The following is a 20187-nucleotide window of genomic DNA, read 5'->3' as shown; positions in this document are numbered from 1 at the left end:
AGTCCTCCTAGAAGCAAGTCCTTCCACTCAGTTTCTTAAAAGCCTCCTGACACTTTAAACATTAGAAAAATTTATTTCAGTTGGCTGTTTAATGTTTTTGCCAAGTACTCTTTAAAATACCAGAATAGAGAGGATGGAGGATTTAAGTTTATTAGATTGATCAGTATTGCTGAACTATGAAATATTTTGAGTGCAGTGTGTTTTTTGCATACAGGCATAACAGAATAGCTTTAGTGTTTTGTTTTTTAAACTTGAGAATGAACTTATACAAAATGCAGCAAGATATTCAAAAAACATTTTTAATGATTAAAAAATACACTATATCGGATTCATATCGGTATCGGACATATAAAGTGGTATCGTGCCATCTCTAGTATATACAGAATGTGGCAACTGAAGTATACACAGAGGGAAATTCAGGGAAGTGCAGACAGCCATGTAGAACGAGACCCAGCTGAACTAAATTATCAACAATGGCACAAGGAAAGCACAAGCACACCAACTCAAAATAAACCAAAAATGTCATAATTATCTGTCAAGTTTATTTCTAAAGTACATTTAAAAACTACAGCTGATGATTAAAGTTATGTACATCTAAAAGAAAATTCAAATAACATAAAACAGAGGACACAATCAAAGTTTAGATTTAACAGTTTTTCCAAACAGTTAGAGTTGAAGCATTCGCAGAGACAACCCTGTGTTTCATCCCTGACAACCAAATACAGCACCGAGCTCCTGTCAGAGCTTCACACTGCAGCGATAAAGCTGTGCTGCACAGTGGGGACCTAAACATAATCATCAAATTAATGACAATGATAACACGATCACATGCTTAACTTGTTACAGACAAATATACACAATACACCTTTTACCTGACATCCTGTCAGAAAACACTGGAATTCAGCCTACACCTAAAAATTTCCATGTATGGTGGATCCTAGATGCACTCCAGCTGTCGATGGTGTACTGCCCACAACTCAACAATGGCCTCTGGGAACAGACATAAATAAAAAGTTGTGTAATGTTCAATCTCACATCCTGTCCAACCTTTTGGAATGAGGTCTGTCACACTAGGTGTTTTGGCAAGATGCACTCCAGAAAACATGCCTGTCACCTTTTCATTGACATTTACATTAATTTTAATGTAAATCAAATTAATTTGATTTGCATTAATTAACATTAATTATGTGTAACCACATAATTTCCTCAGGGATTAATAAAGTATTCTGAATGTGTCATTTAGTTCACTAATTAGTAGCATTTACCTTCACGACAGTGGTGATGTCTTTCAATTTGTAGCACAGCAAGTTTTTTGTGTTTATGATTCTGTGAGAATCGCTCCACATGGTTTACCCAAAGTATGTTGATTTCCTCAAAATCAAATGTGAAATGCGCCCTTATATCTGCTCCTCCCAAGCCTTGACATTCTAGATGTCTCATCCAAGTTTTTATAAATCTCAAAATACCTAAAAATTGTCTTTGTGTCCTTGCATGATGATACTGTAACTAGTTTTGTGTTTTTGCAAATATTTTGTTGACTCCTTTCAAATAAAGGAGGTTTTCACATAGTTCACTCAAGTAAAATTGTTAAAAGTTAAATTGTCTACATTCCCCACTGGTTCCTGGTCCCTAAAAAGGTACCGTCTGAGCAGAAGCAGATGTAGATTAAAGTTGTTGTAATATGATGGCATTAACAGGACTCTAACAGTGTGAATACACAGTCATCCCAAAGATGAGGTGCAGTGAGGGTGACACGAAAACTTTCAGTGCATGCAAAATGACATCATTGCACTGAAAGATCCTCATTTTACACTCGGCTCCACTAAAATCCCATCTTGATGCAGTCTGGCCAGTTTAAAATACGTGTTCTTGCACAAAAGCACAACCAGAATACCATAGTAAAATGTCATGTGATTGAAAAAGTGAGACTGTGATGAAGATGATGTACATACGACAAAAATTAAATTTTTGCAAGAAATGCATTTTGAAAGTACACATAGTGTACTTTCTGTGGTGCAGTTTGTTAGCCCGAGTACATAAGCATACGCCGACAGATGTTCACCATCAGAGAAGCATGTACAAACTTAACGGTTCTTGATTCAGAGCCCAAATGTCAGAGTAAAGGAAGGCTTTCAGAATGTAAAGTGCGTATTGTTGTTAGCTGTAATAAAATCCCAGTGGGAACAAAATGTACACTAAAGTCCTTATTATCCAAACTGTTCCACATCCTGTATCTGTGTCTACACCGAGTCAAAGCAACATGACGTATAATGGGGTTTTTCAGATGAGTGTGTTAAGGACTGATAACAACTACGTAACACTGACACGATAACCTGTAAACATGCTGTGTACTCAAATGCATCTTTTGATATTTCAGAGGGCTGATAAAGGGACTGTGGGAGCTTTTCTATCTGTTACACCCAATAATTCTGACATGAAGCTGATGCTAATGACACTTACTAGAGAATTTTGTCAAACATCAGAAAACCTGCTCACAAAGGATTGGATCAATGGGTCAGTGAGTCCAAAGACTAAGCACAACGATCCTTCTAACATCTTTAAATGTAATGACCAATATTTTACATCCTGTTATGTTCCCTCCATTCATCCGCTAAAATTTAAAATTTGGGTTAAAACTTTTCAAACTTCAACATGGCATGTGTAAACATACTAGTTTTCTTAAGTAAGCCTAAATTATTTCTGTTTCAGAATCTTATTGTCAAGAACAACAAAATTGTAATCAAACCCGTCCTGAAAAAAATACTTTTTTATTAAGCCACAGCTGTGCAAATGATCTAGTTTAACTTGAAATCCACAAAACTTGTGAAATAAGTTAAAACTGAGGATTATCTTTCAACTTACACAGATAAATTATGTCAAAACCAAAAGAAATCAGTTTAGACTTGAGAAAAAGACTTGCTGAGGCTCAGAAAGCTGGAGCTAAAAATACAACATTAACAAAAATTTTCCAGGTGTCAAGAAGTGGAGTGAGAAGGATCATCGATACATTCAAAGACAGCCAGACAGTACAGAACAAGCCTGGCAGAGACTGGAAGGAATAGATCTCAAAGACTGGACAGAAAACTAGTGAGAGACGTGTCTAAAGACCCCAGAACAACCAACTCCTAGCGAACCTCGTCCCCACAGTGAAACACGGTGAGGATGCTTCATAGTGGAAGGAAACATGAAGAAAGAAAATGTGACAACCCTGAAGGAAAACATCAAGCAGTCAGCAGCAAAACTGTGCTTGGGTCTTCACTTTGTCTTCCAACATAACCGCAAAACAAAACAGACGTGGCTCCTTCAGGAGGCGATGAAAAACCAGCTCACAATGAGCATTACTGACTGGCCTGCACAAAGTCCTGACCTGAAGCCTGCTGAACATCTGTGGAGGGAACTGAAGACCGAGCTCCATAAAAGATGATCGTCAAATCTGGAGGTGCTTGAGAATTTTGCAAAAGAAGAATAGGCTGGGGTTACTCGGTTCAGGCTGTTATCCAACAGAGACCACACACAGCTGACTGTTAGCATCAGTGACACTAATAATTCTGACCCTGCTAGTTTTGTGTTTTTGCAAAGTAAGAAGTAATGTGAGCATTCAAAATAAAACTAGGATGTTTGAACACGCTGTTTTAAACATTCCTGCTCTGTTTAATGAAATGTTCATTGAGCGACTAATGACCTACAGTGAAGTGATCATATTAGCCAGTGAAAGAGTGACATTATTCCATTTTTACCTATAACAGTTGTGGCCGATCTGTGTTTAATTCTGGGTAACTCACTCTTACTGCTTAATCAGTCTCTCTGTAGCTACTCAGAGTTGTGTTGCTGGCATATGCGACGTGCTTCTGACAAAAATTGATTAGTGTATTAATCTTTTGTTTATCTGTCAGCACAAGGAGTGAACTAAAGGAATTTTTGTTTGATACGATATCTCTGGCCTCAAACGTTCCAGCCTTGGGACTCTCCTCCATCTCTGCCATCTCTGTATCTTGGTGGCCTTGACGACTTTCTTGCCCGTGTGCACTTGTGTTTGCAGCCACGTGGTGATTAGAAAGCTGAGATTACGAACGGGACCGGGACAAGATGTTGGTCACTAGAAAAATCTCAGCAATCAAAATTCATAAGGAATTATGTCTAATTTTATTCCATTTAAGAAGACATAAATGTTATATGCTGAAAGGTTTCTAAAAACACCTGAAGCTCTCGGGGGCTTATTTCAGGTGTCTCTCTGTAAGAGGCTGATTCATCAGTGGGAGGTTCCCATCAGGTAGCTCCTCCAGCCCTCCTCTCTACCCCACTGGTTCCTGGTCCCTAAAAAGGTACAGTCTGAGCAGAAGCAGATGTAGATTAAAGTTGTTGTAATATGATGGCATTAACAGGACTCTAACAGTGTGAATACACAGTCATCCCAAAGATGAGGTGCAGTGAGGGTGACACGAAAACTTTCAGCACAAGGAGTGAACTAAAGGAATTTTTGTTTGATACGATATCTCTGGCCTCAAACGTTCCAGCCTTGGGACTCTCCTCCATCTCTGCCGTCTCTGTATCTTGGTGGCCTTGACGACTTTCTTGCCCGTGTGCACTTGTGTTTGCAGCCACGTGGTGATTAGAAAGCTGAGATTACGAACGGGACCGGGACAAGATGTTGGTCACTAGAAAAATCTCAGCAATCAAAATTCATAAGGAATTATGTCTAATTTTATTCCATTTAAGAAGACATAAATGTTATATGCTGAAAGGTTTCAAAAAACACCTGAAGCTCTCGGGGGCTTATTTCAGGTGTCTCTCTGTAAGAGGCTGATTCATCAGTGGGAGGTTCCCATCAGGTAGCTCCTCCAGCCCTCCTCTCTACCTGGGTGTGGACAGCAGGAAGGATCCAAATAAAGAGAGACGGACGGCTCACAGAGACACCATCACCAGACAGCCTCCTTAGCAGCAGCCTCCACCCTCCTCATCCTCCAACAGAGCTCCAGAAGGTAAGACGAGCTGCACGAGTAGAACAATAAAGAGTCACTGACGGGCATCTCTGTGGCTTTAACAGGATAAATAACAGACAGACGAAGGAGTGGGCAAAACTCGCACACTGACTTTTAGAACTTTTAAATGCCGAGTCCTCCTTTTAAAGGATAAATTCAGGGTTTTCTTTGTTTTTTTTGCTCATGATACGCATTCCTCCAGTCTTTTATTCATATTGTTATGTTTCTCTTCTTTGAAGTTTGGTGTTTAATGAGAAAATAAACTTAGATTCAGAGAGGAAATGTGCCAAGTGTTGGTGCAAGGAGACAAATTTCACTGACAGCTGAAGGAGCATGGAGATGTTTAACTCGCACAGTGATGATTGTTCAGTTAGTCTGTTTCTGTGACATCTTCAGAGTCATAATTTCAAACATTCTGCATGCTGGGATTTTCCTAACCTTACAGATGATGTACAGTAATAACTCCAAGTGTTACCATTTGATGTTTGTGCTACTTTCTGTCCAATCACAGACGTCCAACTGTGTTTTTTTTTCTTTCAGGTCTTTGTCAGGCGATTGGTTCCCTCCAACATGCTGTGCCCACTGCTCTTCCTGTCTGCATTCATTGTACTGGCAGGTAAGCATGCACCGCAGCTACTTTAAAAGTATCCTTACTAGACTTGAGTATTTGGTGATTAGTATTCAGGAACTGATAATCAGAGACTGAGGAACAAAGACCAAATGACCTGAAGTGAGGAGGGACAGTGAAGGCCATTTGAAGTGCTGATAATCTGACAAACATGGACAGATTTTCCTGGGATCCTTGCTTTCATATCTTTATTTTAGAATAAACAATCATACAAACAAACAAGCATTTTTAAAGAGTTCAAGGGATGTAGATCTCTGTCATCTGCCCATCCATCAATCTGATGGTTCATTAATTACATTCAACACGACTCCCTGAACTCTTTCAAACCCCCTGTCTTGTCTTTTAGTTTCTATGTTTTTCTCGTGGAAGGTTTGGCGCGTTTGACAATGCTATGGTCTTTTTTGCATTGAAAACACTGAGCTTTACTAACATTTTGCTCACATTTAACATGTTTGTGTCCTTAAAGGTCCAAACACAGTAAATATAGTTTTGGGTCTATGTGGAAGAAATTATTTCCTGTTTTCTGTTCACATTCAATTTAACTCACTCATCTTAAACTTTTCACGTAATAACTGAACATTTCAAGTCCTGTTTTATGTTAATATTGAGTTATTTTCGTGGCATTTTGAACTAATAAGACTCAGACAAATTATAACCCCTAGTCCTGATCCTAAACTTGAGTTACTAAATTGAAATTTAAAGACAATAAACCAAAAGTGTAACTTGCAGTTAACTGACAGCATTTTTTTCAGTGGCAGAAACAAGCTTCCATATTTACTGGATGCAGGAAGATAAAACTGTACCATGGGGAAAATATGGATCGCTACACACAAAAATAGCAGTGTGTGTGTGAAGAGAAAGGCACTGTAGAGAAATATATAGTACTAAAAGTTTATACTTCAAGCACTTCAGTTAGTAAAACTGAAAAATGTTTAACAAGGTCACCAATACAAATATCTGCTCTCTTTTAGAATAATATATTAATGCTTATAAAACAGAAAAGATGTGTTAAGATATCTGCAGCCAGCCAGGAGAAAATCAGCAAATAAAGTTGAGAATCTTTTTTTTTTTCTTAACTGATACTCAGAGAAATACAAAAACATTAGATGTCATTGAAAAAGTTTAGACCCTCCTTACCCGCCATCAGACGCGTTACTGTAATCTGATTACTTTTTTCAAGTAACGAGTAAAGTAAGGGATTACTATTGCAAAAACGGTAATTAGATTACCGTTACTTTCCCATATAGGAACGCTGCGTTACTGCCTTACTAAAACCGTGATTTTTTTGCGAGAATGTGTCATGACAGTGACGTAAGCGAGCGCGACGTTGGTGACAACAGCTGTGTGCAGATCAACAATGGATCATATATCGATTGTGGGAGAGAGTATGAGCGTGCAGCGTTTAAAGCGTGGAAGTACTGACCTTACTTTGAGTTTGATTCCATAAAAAGTGACAAAAACATTAGCGTCCATCGTGCGTGGGAAGAAAACTTCTTTTTACAGCAAAAAAAACCCCCTAAACTTCCAAGCAAGCACCGAGTGCGCTACCACGTAATGGGAAACTCACAGAGAAACTCGCAGATTCTTCAACTGACCGCTGCGGCTCACCTGCACCAGGGTAAACCTCCGCCTACCCTCAGTCCTGCTTCACAGGTGAAAATAGAGCAACAGGACCGCTAGTCTTTGACTTTATTTATTTTCTGCTGTGTTTTACTTGCATCTATTTGAAAGACTGAGTGTAAACACAAAAAAATATTTTATTTTATGTGCTGGAATGTGCAGAAAATAGGTTTAAATGTTAAACTAATTTCTTCAAGTCAGAGAATGGTGCATATAATTTAAGTTTTGCTTGATGCATAAAGTTAAAAGATTAAAACTGATAAAACAAGTTTAAAAAAAGAGACTTTTCCATTTGATTACATTTTGTATGATGGATTATGCAGAAAAAGTAGAATTGGGCTGAAAGATCTATCGCTTTATCACCAATTCAGGTTGTAAATCGTGTTTTAAAAAGTAACTAAGTAACTAAGTAATTAATTACTTTTGAAAATAAGTAATCAGTAAAGTAACGGCATTATTTTTTGGGGAGGTAATCAGTAATTAGTTACTGATTACTTTTTTCAAGTAACTTGACCAACACTGCTCGCCATACAGAGGTCCGAGGGATCTCCCAGAAATGGCCAAGCTCATTTCTGGAGAATAGGTGACTGATCTCTTACCCAGTGCAGGTTAGGTTTGCAGTATTAGTTACCATCATGATATGCCCCAGTCACACTTTCACAGGACAGGAAACCCAGCGTAAATAAGATTGAATCCACACTTTTAAGCTTAAATTTCAAAACTTACATTTAACTACTGATTTTATCTACTGTTCTGTTTTTATCTGTTTTGATTTTATATACTGTTTTGTTTGTTTGTTTGTTTGTTTGTTTGTTTGTTTGTTTTATTAGTTTCAGGTTGGCCATTCTTGTATTTTGCTCGTTTGTGTTGTTGTGTTTGCACATCTCTGTTGCTTGTGGGGCTCGCACACAAGAATTTCACTCGCATGTGCTGTGCCAGTGTGCCTGCACATGTGATGTGACAATAAAAAGTGATTTGATTTGATTTGATTTGTTAATTAGTTAGTTAGTTTATTTGCTTGTTTTAATCAATTTTAAATCATGCTTTTTATTTTTTTTTTGTTTCTAATGTCTCTGTAAAGCACTTTGAATCACCTTGTTGTTGAATTGTGCTATACAAATAAACTTGCCTTGCCTTGCCTTGCCTTGAATCCTGCTTCGTAGTGGACCTCCAGTCTTTGCATTTGGAGTTTTTTCCCTGTCCATATCTGTCTGTTACTGGTTTTTCAGCTTCACCCTGATTATCTGTGAGTCCCTGTCATGTATTTCATACATTTTGTTTTACTTTGTTTTAGCCTCACTGGCACTCTGAATGTTATCAACTCAACATATTCAGATCAAAACAGCTCTCATTCTCTTTTCCAAACACTGCATAGCTGATCTATACGATGCAATATCTGAAGTTACAACATAGTAACCTTTCTGTACTTTAGTGTTTAGGCCTGTCGTGAGAGTACATGTTAATGTACTACCGTAACATAGATAAGACTTCATAAGTCCCCATATATCCATCAACCCTATTTCTTTAGCAAAATAATTTGAATAGTTGTTTTACACCAGCTATGAGACTGATCATGACCTATCCGGCTGTCCATCGCTGCATCGAGTATGCTCTGCTATTACAAATGAGAGTGTAAAGTGAGTAAGTAATAAAAAAGTTAAGTCTACTATACCCATCCATATAAGTTCCCCAAGTTTAACTTGTAATCTACCCTCCTTTTCCAAGATTTTGGCAACTTGTACGAATACTTTGTTTCTACAAATGCGTGAATGTGAACCTTTGTTTGTCCTAACAGCTAACAAGCTGCAGCTCACACCTCTCACGTGTGTCTGTGTCTTCAGGTGCTCAGCAACAGTCAGTCACTCAGCCTTCAGTGGTGGACATCAGCTCATGTCCCATCACATATTATGGACAGAAGTACGAGAAGCTCTATGTGAGTAGTATGAAGCCTGATGTTTTAGCAGAGCTTTATGTGTTGTTGCTGTTTAATCTCCACCTGTAGCAGAGATGATGTTTGCAGACTGAGTGAAGAGTTCAGAGATCAGCGTCTTATTAATGTCCTCTGCAGTGATGCTGAGTATGTAACCATCACCTGATGCAGCTTCCTGAAGAAGAGCGAGAGCTCTGACTGAAACCTGAGCACCAACAGTTCAGCTGTACATGACAAAAAAACCCACAAAATATTTTGCTATTTGATTTGTTGTGTCTCTGATTTTTACAGGTGACCTTCACAAGACGAGACATTGTGATGTGTTTTGACAAGTTTTACGACCCTAGGAATGAAGGCGACTGCATCGTGGGGAACTCACCTGACAAAAGGAGAGCAGCTTTTAATATAGTTCAAGCAGAGTCTGTTCTTGAACGTTGGGTTAAAAATAAAACACAAACAATTCAGAACAGTTTGAGATGCAGTGTGCAAATAACCATGCAGATCAGCAGTTCAAAGGTGAGTCCTGCTCTGCATCACAAAGCCTGAAGGGTGTGCCTAAAATGAATAGTTTCAATCAACACTGAAAACAAACATAAAATGAAAAATGTTTTTTTTATTTTTTAAAGGGACATTGTAGACTAATTAACATGAGTATGTCAGATGCAGCCGTACAGGCTAGTTTTCACCTGAAGGGTGAAGGAAAACCAAAGATGCAAAGGCATCTAAGCGTAGACAGGAGACAGGACCAACGCATGTGAATGGTAAAAGTAATGCATAATCATAACCAAACAAACTAAACATCAAAAGCAACTATTAAAGATTGAAAACAGAAGCACTTTAAGACAATACAGACCATGAAAACAGAGACTTGCATGGATACCACTTCAGTATATGACAACATGTTGGATTATGATCGTGTTTGTTTAAAAATCACTTTTTCTGCTATTTTTGTTGCTAGCAGAAGGATTGGTCTGATGATTGGTTATATAATCACCTGATTTAAAAACATGTGTGATGACTGTAGTTTTTATAGCATATGGAAACACTCCATTATGAAATTCAAAATGTTTTAGCAATGCAGCTCAACAGGCCCAATGTTAATGTTGTGAACCTGAGCTTTTCTAAACACTTTCAGATGAAACTTCTTCACAGTGACTGAATCTTTCCTGTTAACCTGTTTACAGATTAGCTTACACCTATTCAACTTTGGGACAGAAGCAGCTATGTTTTTGGAAGCAGCTGGCATTGGTTTAGTGGCGGTGAGTCTGTGTGTATATGAACAATAACACTTTGACGTAATATGTTAAATACTTTATATTTAATGCCAACATTTGTGTCTGTTTTCAGCTTGATGTCAGTTCTTTCTGTTCTGTGATTATAACATTAGCTGTGTTTGTTTCTGTTTAGTTCTATACTCAGGTCAGTGATGTCGTAATCAACAAAGTAGAGGTTAATAACATTGTTTACAAGTCTCAAAATCATACCATAGATATCAGTGGATGCAGACACTCAGGTTAGTGAATCTTAAACTCCTACCGTGACTTTGGGATTATGTAATTCTGAAAGATTTGATTGTTACTGTTTTATTTGCACTTACAGTTGGAAAACTGTTGAACTAAAGTGAAGCCTCTCTTCCCAGGTACTGTGTATAAACCTGGTACTGTGGTCAACTCTGACCCACAAATCTGCTCCAGTGTCACCTGTTCTGAGACTGCAACCCTCCAGACCTCTGGTTGTGGTCCATTGGAGCATTGTCAAGGCAACGGCATGTAAATATTTTCTCTTCATATTTTGTTACTAAAAGGTTCTACAGTGAAATAACTTAAGAAATAGAGGGTCCCCTGGGGTAACCTTCTTTGGCAGCAACTCATGGTGATGTTTGTGGTTGGTTGCCTTTGTTAGCTGTGTGTTGGACTCCACCTGCACTGTGACCGGCCCCACTGTCATCGACGTCCACGGCCATATGAACTCCATCCAGGATCGCTGTGCATACTCTCTGTTCTCGACTCCGTCACTCCCAGACTTCCTTGTTCTGGGGAACTTCAGGGACAGACGTCGTAAAGATGTGAGCTTTTTGGACAGTGTGACGCTGCGTGTGGACGGGCATGACATTCACCTGGAACAAGGTGGGAGAGTTCAGGTAAGCGACCTACAGCCACAGTTCATGTGTCAGAGTGGAGTCTGATCCAAAGTCCTCCCTCATCCTCTGCTGTGTCTCCTCGCATCGTTCTTCTCAGGGCTGTTAGAAGCAGTTCTTTCAGAGCTGCTGAACTCAGTGGTTGTTGCTGTGAAATCAGCCTGTTTGTGTGTTTGACATGTTTCACTCAGTGTTTCCTCCACTTTGTCTCTGCTGTGATGCAGCTGGACGACTCCACACTGACCCTCAGCAGCTCACCTCAGTTGGTTCATGGTGTGCAGCTCTCTAAGGACCAAACTGGAGTCACTGCCGAACTCACCAACCTCAACATCTCTGTCTTCTTTGATGGCAACACCGCACAGATCCTCTTAGAAGGTACAGAAAATAAAGTTTAACTCATGTAATGTAAACTGTAAACTGTGCTGTTATTTATTGAGCTGCTGTGTTCCTCCAGTTTGAATATTGATGCTGATCTGACTCATTCTGTCCTGATCCTGTGCAGGACCTGCTGGTTCATCTGTGGAGGGTCTGTGTGGAAACTCCAGCAGGTCTCTGAGTGACCTGAGGCTCTCTGAGTACAGCTCCACCAGGTAAGACCTCATCACAAGCTCAGAGTCCCTCTGACTGCTGCTGCTGATGTTGCAGATATTCTGTTTGTATGAATGAGCCTGAACTTTGTTGTTTGTCGCCCCCTAGCTGTAAGATGCAGTACAGTGAGACTGCTGACAGCACGATCGACTGCAACAGTGTGACTGAACGGTGAGCAGACTGATCCACAAGGCAGGATCTGTTTACCCTTTGACGTAATAAAAAACATGTGTGTTGATCTGTCTTGTAAATTACATGGTACATCACATGTGACTGTAGCATAGATGGAAGATAAACACAACTGATTACAGATTATTATTTTATTGTCTTCAATTTTGTTTCTCTATCTGTGGTACAGCTGTAATCTCCTGAAGGAGGCGCCCTTCTCCTCCTGTAACACTGACATCGACCCAGAGCCCTACATAACCGCCTGCACCGACACTTTGTGTAAATATCCTGCAGTGGACGGACTCAACTGTCAGTTCCTGAAGGCCTACGCCAGAGCCTGCAGTCTACACAACCACGCTCTGGATGGCTGGACATCAAAGACCGGCTGCTGTAAGATGTTAATAAGACCTTAATAAGACGTCAGATTGTCACTGATTTCTAGAATCGATTCAATTCTGATTCGATTCGATTTGATTTGAATCGGGGAAATTTGGCCTCAGACAGTCAGAAATATTATAATTCAGATCATGCATCAGTACATTTCTATATTTTTATATCTATAAAAAGAAAGCTGACACTTGCGAGACTTTATCAAAGGTGTAAGCATCACAGCAGATACCTTTGTGTCAAAGTAACTGAGGATAAAACACAGAAAAACATGAAGGTGATTTTCCTGGCCTGAGATTTTATAAAAATATTCTGTAGTAGATCAAAAACGAAAGAAACCCATTAATCAGCATATGAACATTACCTGATGCTGCTGAAGTGAAGCAGAGCAAAGTTACAGAGGTTTTATTAGAGACACAGCTAAACGTTTTGCAATTTTGCACAATTTTAAAAAGTTTAAATTTGTTCAGTAGCCTATTGAACAGCAGAAATTAGCTTTTCTTTTCGGAAGTAAGTAAAAGGAAAAAAACAGCGGCCAACAGTGCTGTAAACAATGGTAGACTTGTGCGCAAGCGAATAATGAAGAAAACAGATTTTTAGACTGGAAACTTGTTAGCAGAGACGGGTCTTCCAGCAGAATCTGCATGAATATTGAAGATACTTATTATCTAGACGGAGGAATAATCACACGTGGGGCATCGGCTTTCATGGGAACATTCACACCAAAAGGTGACTTTGTTTATTGAACTCTCGCGTATACTCCGCAGCATAACAGGAAGCATCCTTTCAAAATAAAATCACAACAGATGACAATGAGGGCATACCTATTAACTAGCTCAACAAAACTGTTCTTGAAGTAGACTGAGAGAGAGAGAGAGAGAGAGAGAGCTGTGCATGAAGTGTGATTGTATCGTGGTGGAAGCAAAACAGCAAAAGTCAGAGGAAATTCACGTCGATGTTTATCAAATGTGAAGCGTAGTTTGCTGCTTCTTTTGCGGCTGGTTCAGTGAAAACCTGCAGCTTCGGAATCTAGCGCAAAAAATACGTACACACAAAGCGTGGACCCGCCGAAACATCAGAATCAGCGAGCTGTCGACTTTCAGCCCCAGTCCGTGCCGTCGGGTGAGAAAGGCAACATCTCACTGATTCTGATCCTGATCCGCGGGTCCGCGCTTTGTGTTTACGTCTTTGTGCAGAATCCATGTACCTGCTCTCATTTACTGTTTTAGCTGTTTGGTGGTTGTTGAAATTTTGTGAGGTTTAACCTGAGATTCTGGCTTTTCGGGCAAATTAAAATTTAGATTAAAAAATCGATTCAGGATTTTAATGAATCGATATCACGTTATCCAAGCTAGAATCGATTTTAATCGATAAATCACTAATCAAAACCCACCCCTATTAATAAGCTCTCCTTTGTTAAAGAACTGAACTGTGGATTTTTAGAGCTCCCATGTTTTCAGGATAATAGATCAGTGTGTTCCTCTGTAGCCTCTGAGGCCTTCTGTCAGGACAGGACCTGCAGCGATCACGAGTTCTGTGGTGAGAAGACGGTCAGTGGTGACACTCGCTGCTTCTGTCGGGCCATTTTTGCCTCCAAGTACCAAGCAAACAACTCTTTGGGTACGACAGCTGTGACATCACCATGACAACAGGGCTGAATAATGTAGGAAAGCTTCTAACTGTGATTTTTCTGACTGATATTGTGACGTTCAGGTGATGCAACGGTCTGCAAGGAGAACTCTGCTTCACTAACTCTGGTCGGTTGTCTCCTGGAGGACAAAGACATCAATTACTCTGCTTTACAGCTCAACGACCCGACCTGCAGGGGTCGGGTGGACAAGCTCACCCACATGGTGACCTTCAGCTTCAACAGCAGCAAGAGATGTGGGACGGTGGTCACGGTGGGTTTCATCTCCTGCTGTTTAAGCTTTGATCTCTGTGAATTCTAAAATTTTTGGTCATCTGAAGTTTATACCAGTCAGTCAACATCTTAAACAGTATCAGATGTTAAAGATGAAACAATGAAGAACTTGCTTAGTATCTGATTATGTGACCCTGCAGACCAACAACAGCTACATCATCTATAAGAACACCATCAGGAGCCAGAATTACTCTTCTGACGTCATCACTCGCAAAGACCAAGTCCAGATCGACTTCTCCTGTGTTTACAGTCAGCCAAGCATCCACACTGCAACCTTCAGAATCAGAGACTGGTTTGTAGTGGCTGCTAGGTATTGTTTGAATATTTGTTAAAATGTGGGCATTGCTAACAGTGCAAGTATTTTAAGATGTTGGGATTAGGGCTGCTCGATTATGGCAAAAATGATAATCATGATTATTTTCACTGAAATTGAGATCTCGATTATTTGACGATATTTATTTAACCCTTACGACCTACTATAGAACCAAGTCCGCCAGAGCTTATATTATTTTTTTACATGTTGTAGTGCCATTTGTGGGAGCATTTCAAGTTGCTATACAACTATTATAGCCCATATTTTAATAATATGTATGCATTAAGTCCATAGTAACTACATTAATTGCAAAAAAGTGCAATAAACTACAAAAAAATTGAAAATAATTTTTGTTTTTTTTACATATATTTCTACTTGGAGAAATTTAAGAGGTTTATCCCTCAAAACTTTAAATACAAAAAGTTGCAAAAAATAGTTTACAACAACAGGAAATTTATTTTGAGTGTCTTCATAGTTTTATTTTGGAGATACACCAATTTTTATATACTGCAGGAAAAACGAAAAAACAATCCTATGATGCAAATTTGCAAAGAAAACAGCATGTGCATGAAAATAAACTATTTCCAGCAGTGCAATTCGAGTTCTAAGCATCCCAGAAACTATTCAGAAAAGTCAAACATGACTTATAAAAACACCAGTGTAGGCTTTTAAGGCCTACAAGTAAAAAAAACTACATTTCCGCGAAAATGACGTCATTTCCGGTTTCGGGCAGGAAATGGCGGACATGCGATAGTTCACGCTGACGTCTGTTTCACTGTGGGAAGTGTTACGAACAGCTGATCGGATCGGCAAAGCGTGTTTCTGGAATATTATGTTTTTGTTCCTGCAAGAGCTTTTTATGCAATTTTTGCAAAGCTTTATGTGGAAGGAAACCGTGACCGAGGACAAGCTGATGGCATAAGATGTAAGTACAACTCCTCCGGTTTCATATGCAAAACAAATTATTGCGCTAGCTTACACGGCTCAGGGTTCTTCAGGGATTTAAAAATAGTTACACAAAACGGAGCATGCTGCTCTGACCGGATTTAAAGGGTTAACAATGACTTTAAAAAATAATATAAAATAGTGTGCAACACCAATGAAGTTTGTTCTTTTTTTTTTTTACCTCTCTTTTCAACCAACGGCAGTCACTCTCCTCTCCAAATAACTTCTGCTTAGCTTTCCGAGCTTCCCTCGTGTCCTCTTAATCAGCGGTCTCCACCCTTTTTTGCGCCACGGACCGGTTTATGCCCGACAATATTTTCACGGACCGGCCTTTAAGGGTAAATGAGGGAGGGGCTAATAATCGGCTCAGTCACTTTTAATGATCGTTGAAAGCCCAGATCGTAATCGTGATTAAAATTCGATTAATTGAGCAGCCCTAGTTGGGATTGTTGTTAACAACAGTGTAAATGTGTGCATTCTGCAGGTCCGTTGCACAGCGCATCACATCTGGAGCTTGGAATTACACTCTGACTATCAAGGCCTACGCTGATGCCGGCCGCACACAACTTGTGGAGTGGAACAGTGAATTGCAGTTGAACGAGAAAATCTGGATGGTGTTGAAGACCGATGGCTTGGATGGAAGCATGGTCAGTGTGGTGACCGACTCCTGCTGGGCAACTGACAAGGCATCACCCACCAGCAGTCCAAGACATGATCTGATCATTAACGGGTGAGAGAAACTCAGAGGTGGTGGTTGCTCGCTGCTGCTCAGAGATTAATTCAACTCCTTTTGATCACTATTATGGACTCCTGAACAAAGTTTATTTTCCTGCTTATGATCAGCTGTGCAAACCCTGCTGACCCGACGGTGCAGGTGGAGGAAAACGGACTGGCAACCTCCACTTACTTCTCCTTCAACATGTTCCGGTTCACTGGGGGCTCTAGTGACATCTTCCTTCACTGCCAACTCCACCTGTGTCCCAAACAGGGGAACAACTGCATCCCGGTACGCAAATGTTCATAGAAAGATATACCAAATCTGGCCATCTTTTCTGATTTCATGAGACATTGCTCTGCACATAGACATTTCTCTTCAGTGTGCAAATGTTCAAGCACTGAAGCGCATTATTTACTGTTCCTTATCCATAGTGTCTTTTGCTATTGATGTCCAAATAGCTTCTAGATGTCCACAGAGAATTGGTTTGCATAAAACGAGCTGTCTTTGAATACATTAAATCTCAAATCTGCTCAACAGAACTGAAGTCTGACCTTTCGCTTCGCCATTTCATCAGGTCCAGAACTTCACATTCTTTTTTCTTGGTCAAATAGTGTCTGCACAGCTTTGACTTATGATTGGGGTCAATGTCTTGTTGGTATATGAACCCACGACTAATCAGCTCCGGTCCAGAAGAGACTCCATAATGCACTAAAATGTTGTGGTAGACTTTCTTGTCCATGACACCATAGATTTTTTTTTCCTAATTTGCCCGAGCTGTTAGATATGGGTGCAGTGCATCAAGCATTAACCCTTTAAAGGCGGTCGGAGCAGCAACGCTCCGTTTTGCGTAACTATTTTTAAATCCCTGTAGAACCGGAACCATGTAAGCTAGCACAATAATTTTGTTTTGCATATGAAACCGGAGGGGTTGTACTTACATCTTATGCCATCAGCTTGTGCTAGGTCACGGTTTCCTTCCACATATAGCTTTGCAAAAATTGCATAAAAAGTGCTTGCAGGAACAAAAATGTAATATTCCAGAAACACACTTTGCCAATCCGATCAGCTGTTCGTAACACTTCCTACATTGAAATAGACGTCGGCGCGAACGATCGCATGTCCGCCATTACCTGCCCGAAACCGGAAGTGACGTCATTTTCGCGGAAAATGTAGTTTTTTTACTTGTAGGCCTTAAAAGCCTATACTGGTGTTTTTAAAAGTCATGTTTGACTTTATGCTTTTCTGAATAGTTTCTGTGATGCTTAGAACTCAAATTGCGCTGCTTTAAATAGTTTATTTTGATGCACATGCTGTTTTCTTTGCAAATTTGCATTATAGGATTGTTTTTCAATTTTTCTGCAGTATATAAAAATTGGTGTATCTCAGAAATAAAACTATGAAGACACTCAAATTAAATTTCCTGTGGTTGTAAACTATTTTTTGCAACTTTTTTGTATTTAAAGTTTTGAGGGATAAACCTCTTAAATTTCTCCAAGTAGAAATATATGTAAAAAAACAAAACAAAAACGATGTTCAATTTTTCTGTAGTTTATTGCACTTTTTTGCAATTTATGTGGTTAATATGGATTTAATGCATAAATATTATTAAAATTTGGGCTATAACAGTTGTATTGATGTATAGCAACTTGAAATGCTCCCAAAAATGGCACTACAGCATGTAAAAATATAAAGTAAGCTTTGGCGGCCTTGGTTCTATGGTAGGTCTTAAAGGGTTAAAAGGTTCTTCAGCTTTTGAAAATGCTGTTTCTGATGCTGTTCATTGTTATCACCGGAATTCATCATTTTTAAAAGATGAATCGACCCATATATAATAGATGCTGATCGACTTTCAGAGACTACTATCATCAGATTCAATAAAAATGTTATAATTGGAGGGTTTTGACACAAAAGATGAAATGTTTGCTGTCAGTGGCTTCAGTCCTAAATGAATGGATCACTCTTGGTTTTGTAAAGCCTGGACTTTGTCTTTAACTTCCAGACGTGTAACACACCTGCTCGGGTACGCAGATCTGCCAGTTTGACATATGAACCTGAAGCTCCAGCCTTCATCAGCGTGTCCTGGACTTATTAGGTAAGGTACAATCGGCTTTTGTGATTTACCATCATATATGTTATGTGGTGATTGCTGAAGAGAACAGTGAAGTTTAAGTAAGAAATTCAGAAAGAGGAAAAATGCCTGAGGAAACCTCACTGGTGGAGGTGGAAAGAGACATTACAGATATGTTAGCAATTTTTACTGGAGTTAAGTTTTCTGCCCACCTAAACTGATGGGTTTGTATTTCCAACTTTGCCTGATAAGCTGTTGAGTGAATAAAATGTCCTAGTTTATACAGTGGTTCAAAAAGGTGTTTCCCCCCTTCCTGATTTGCTATTTCCTTTGTAGATTTGTCACACTTAAATGTTTCAGATCATCAAAAGAATTTAAATTTAAAATTTTAAGAGGAAAAAACCTACATGGCCCTGTGTGAAAAAGTGATCGCTCCCTTAAACCTTATAACTGGTCGGGCCAAACTTAGCAACAACAGCTGAAACGAAGCGTTTACCATAAATGGCAGTCTGTCTTGTACAGTGCTGTGAATGAATTTCGGCCCGCTCATTTTTGCAGAATTGTTGTAATTTAGCCACATTGGAGGATTTTCAAGCCTAAACCACCTTTTTGAGGTCATGCTACAGCATCTCAATCAGATTCAGGTCAGGAATTTGACTTTGGCCACTCCAAAGTTTTCATTTTGTTTTTCTTAAGCCATTGAGGTGGACTTGCTGTTGTGCTTTGGATGATTGTCCTCCTGCAGAACCCAAGTGGGAATATACGGCCATCTGTTCGTGATCTCAGCTTGAGGTCAAGAATCGTTCTTTTGTGACCTCCTGGATGAGTTGCTGATGCACTCTTGCAGTAATTTTGGTAGGCTGGCCTGTGAAAGTTCATCACTGTTCGAGGTTTTGTCCATATGTGGATAATGGCTCTCACCGTGGTTCACTGAAGTCCCAAAACCTTACAAATGGCCTTCTAACCCTTTCCAGACTGAGAGATGTCACCTACTTTGTTTATCAGCTGTTTCTTTGGATCGTGGTATGTTGTTTTGCTTTTTGAGATCTCTTAGCTTGCTTCAGTTTGTTAGAAAATTTCTATTTAATTACAAATACTTTTTCATACAGGGCCATGTTATCTTTGTCTAATATTTAAATTTTTTGATGATCTGAAACACTTAAGAGTGACAAATACACAAAAAATAGGAAATTAGGAAGGGGGCAAACACTTTTTCACACCACTGTACGTCACCTGACAGTCCAGCATCAGGGCAGAGGTCATCCTCAAACACAGATGATTCCAACAGAAGAACTGGGATATGATTTGTGAAAAGGAGCCAAGGTCTGTGACAGAAAGAACAGCAGTCACAGTTTACTCTGGTTGTCTTCTCAGGTGGTTTCCACGGTGACTTTGATGGACTGACTGACCAACCGAGTGCTGACCTAATGTGACAGTGTTCGCAGAGACAAGAGACATGCTGCTTTTATCCATCTCCTTTATACTTGTACTATTTCTGCTAAAGGATGGAAAAATAAAGCGTGTGGTAACCAGTCTGTGTTTTTCCAGAATTTCATTACTTCTACTTTTTGGCTCTGAAACTGTTCAGCTTGAACTCCAGTCTTTTCAGCTTTAATGAATATTTCCTGCAATACATTCAGAGGCTTTGAAAAGCTGACGGGCTTAGAAAAATGAAAAGATGTGCACTAATATTAGTGTTACAGACACCACCCATTCATTCCACATTTAAACATACAGTTGTGGTCAGATGTTTATACACACTCATCATGAATGTCATGGTAATTT

General features: G+C 39.5%; 1 protein-coding gene and 1 long non-coding RNA gene across 2 annotated transcripts; one reads left to right on the top strand and one right to left on the bottom strand.

Moving 5' to 3' along the window:
- Positions 1-285: 285 nt before the first annotated feature.
- Positions 286-1476, bottom strand: LOC146713355 (uncharacterized). Its single transcript, XR_014919270.1, has 2 exons — positions 1266-1476; positions 286-990 (listed from the first exon to the last, which is right to left on the bottom strand). It is a non-coding gene; the product is annotated as an uncharacterized LOC146713355 (long non-coding RNA).
- Positions 1477-4896: 3420 nt separating this feature from the next.
- On the top strand, positions 4897-19935 carry LOC146713354 (alpha-tectorin-like). The gene is made up of 19 exons (XM_085447391.1): positions 4897-4979; positions 5520-5595; positions 9069-9160; positions 9449-9673; positions 10342-10416; positions 10565-10670; positions 10797-10926; positions 11060-11297; positions 11519-11669; positions 11797-11884; positions 11991-12053; positions 12241-12440; positions 13926-14057; positions 14151-14338; positions 14499-14650; positions 16101-16346; positions 16460-16622; positions 18334-18426; positions 19777-19935. Exons 2-18 carry the CDS (start codon positions 5550-5552, stop codon positions 18424-18426), a joined length of 2388 nt encoding a protein of 795 aa, XP_085303517.1. The 5' UTR covers positions 4897-4979; positions 5520-5549; the 3' UTR covers positions 19777-19935.
- Positions 19936-20187: the final 252 nt, after the last annotated feature.

The sequence above is a fragment of the Copadichromis virginalis genome, linkage group LG3, assembly GCF_057382275.1.
Source record: "Copadichromis virginalis isolate Kocher_CV1m ecotype Utaka linkage group LG3, C_Virginalis_male_GT1.1, whole genome shotgun sequence".
NCBI lineage: Eukaryota > Metazoa > Chordata > Actinopteri > Cichliformes > Cichlidae > Copadichromis > Copadichromis virginalis.
This window is presented reverse-complemented; position numbering and strand designations above follow the sequence as displayed.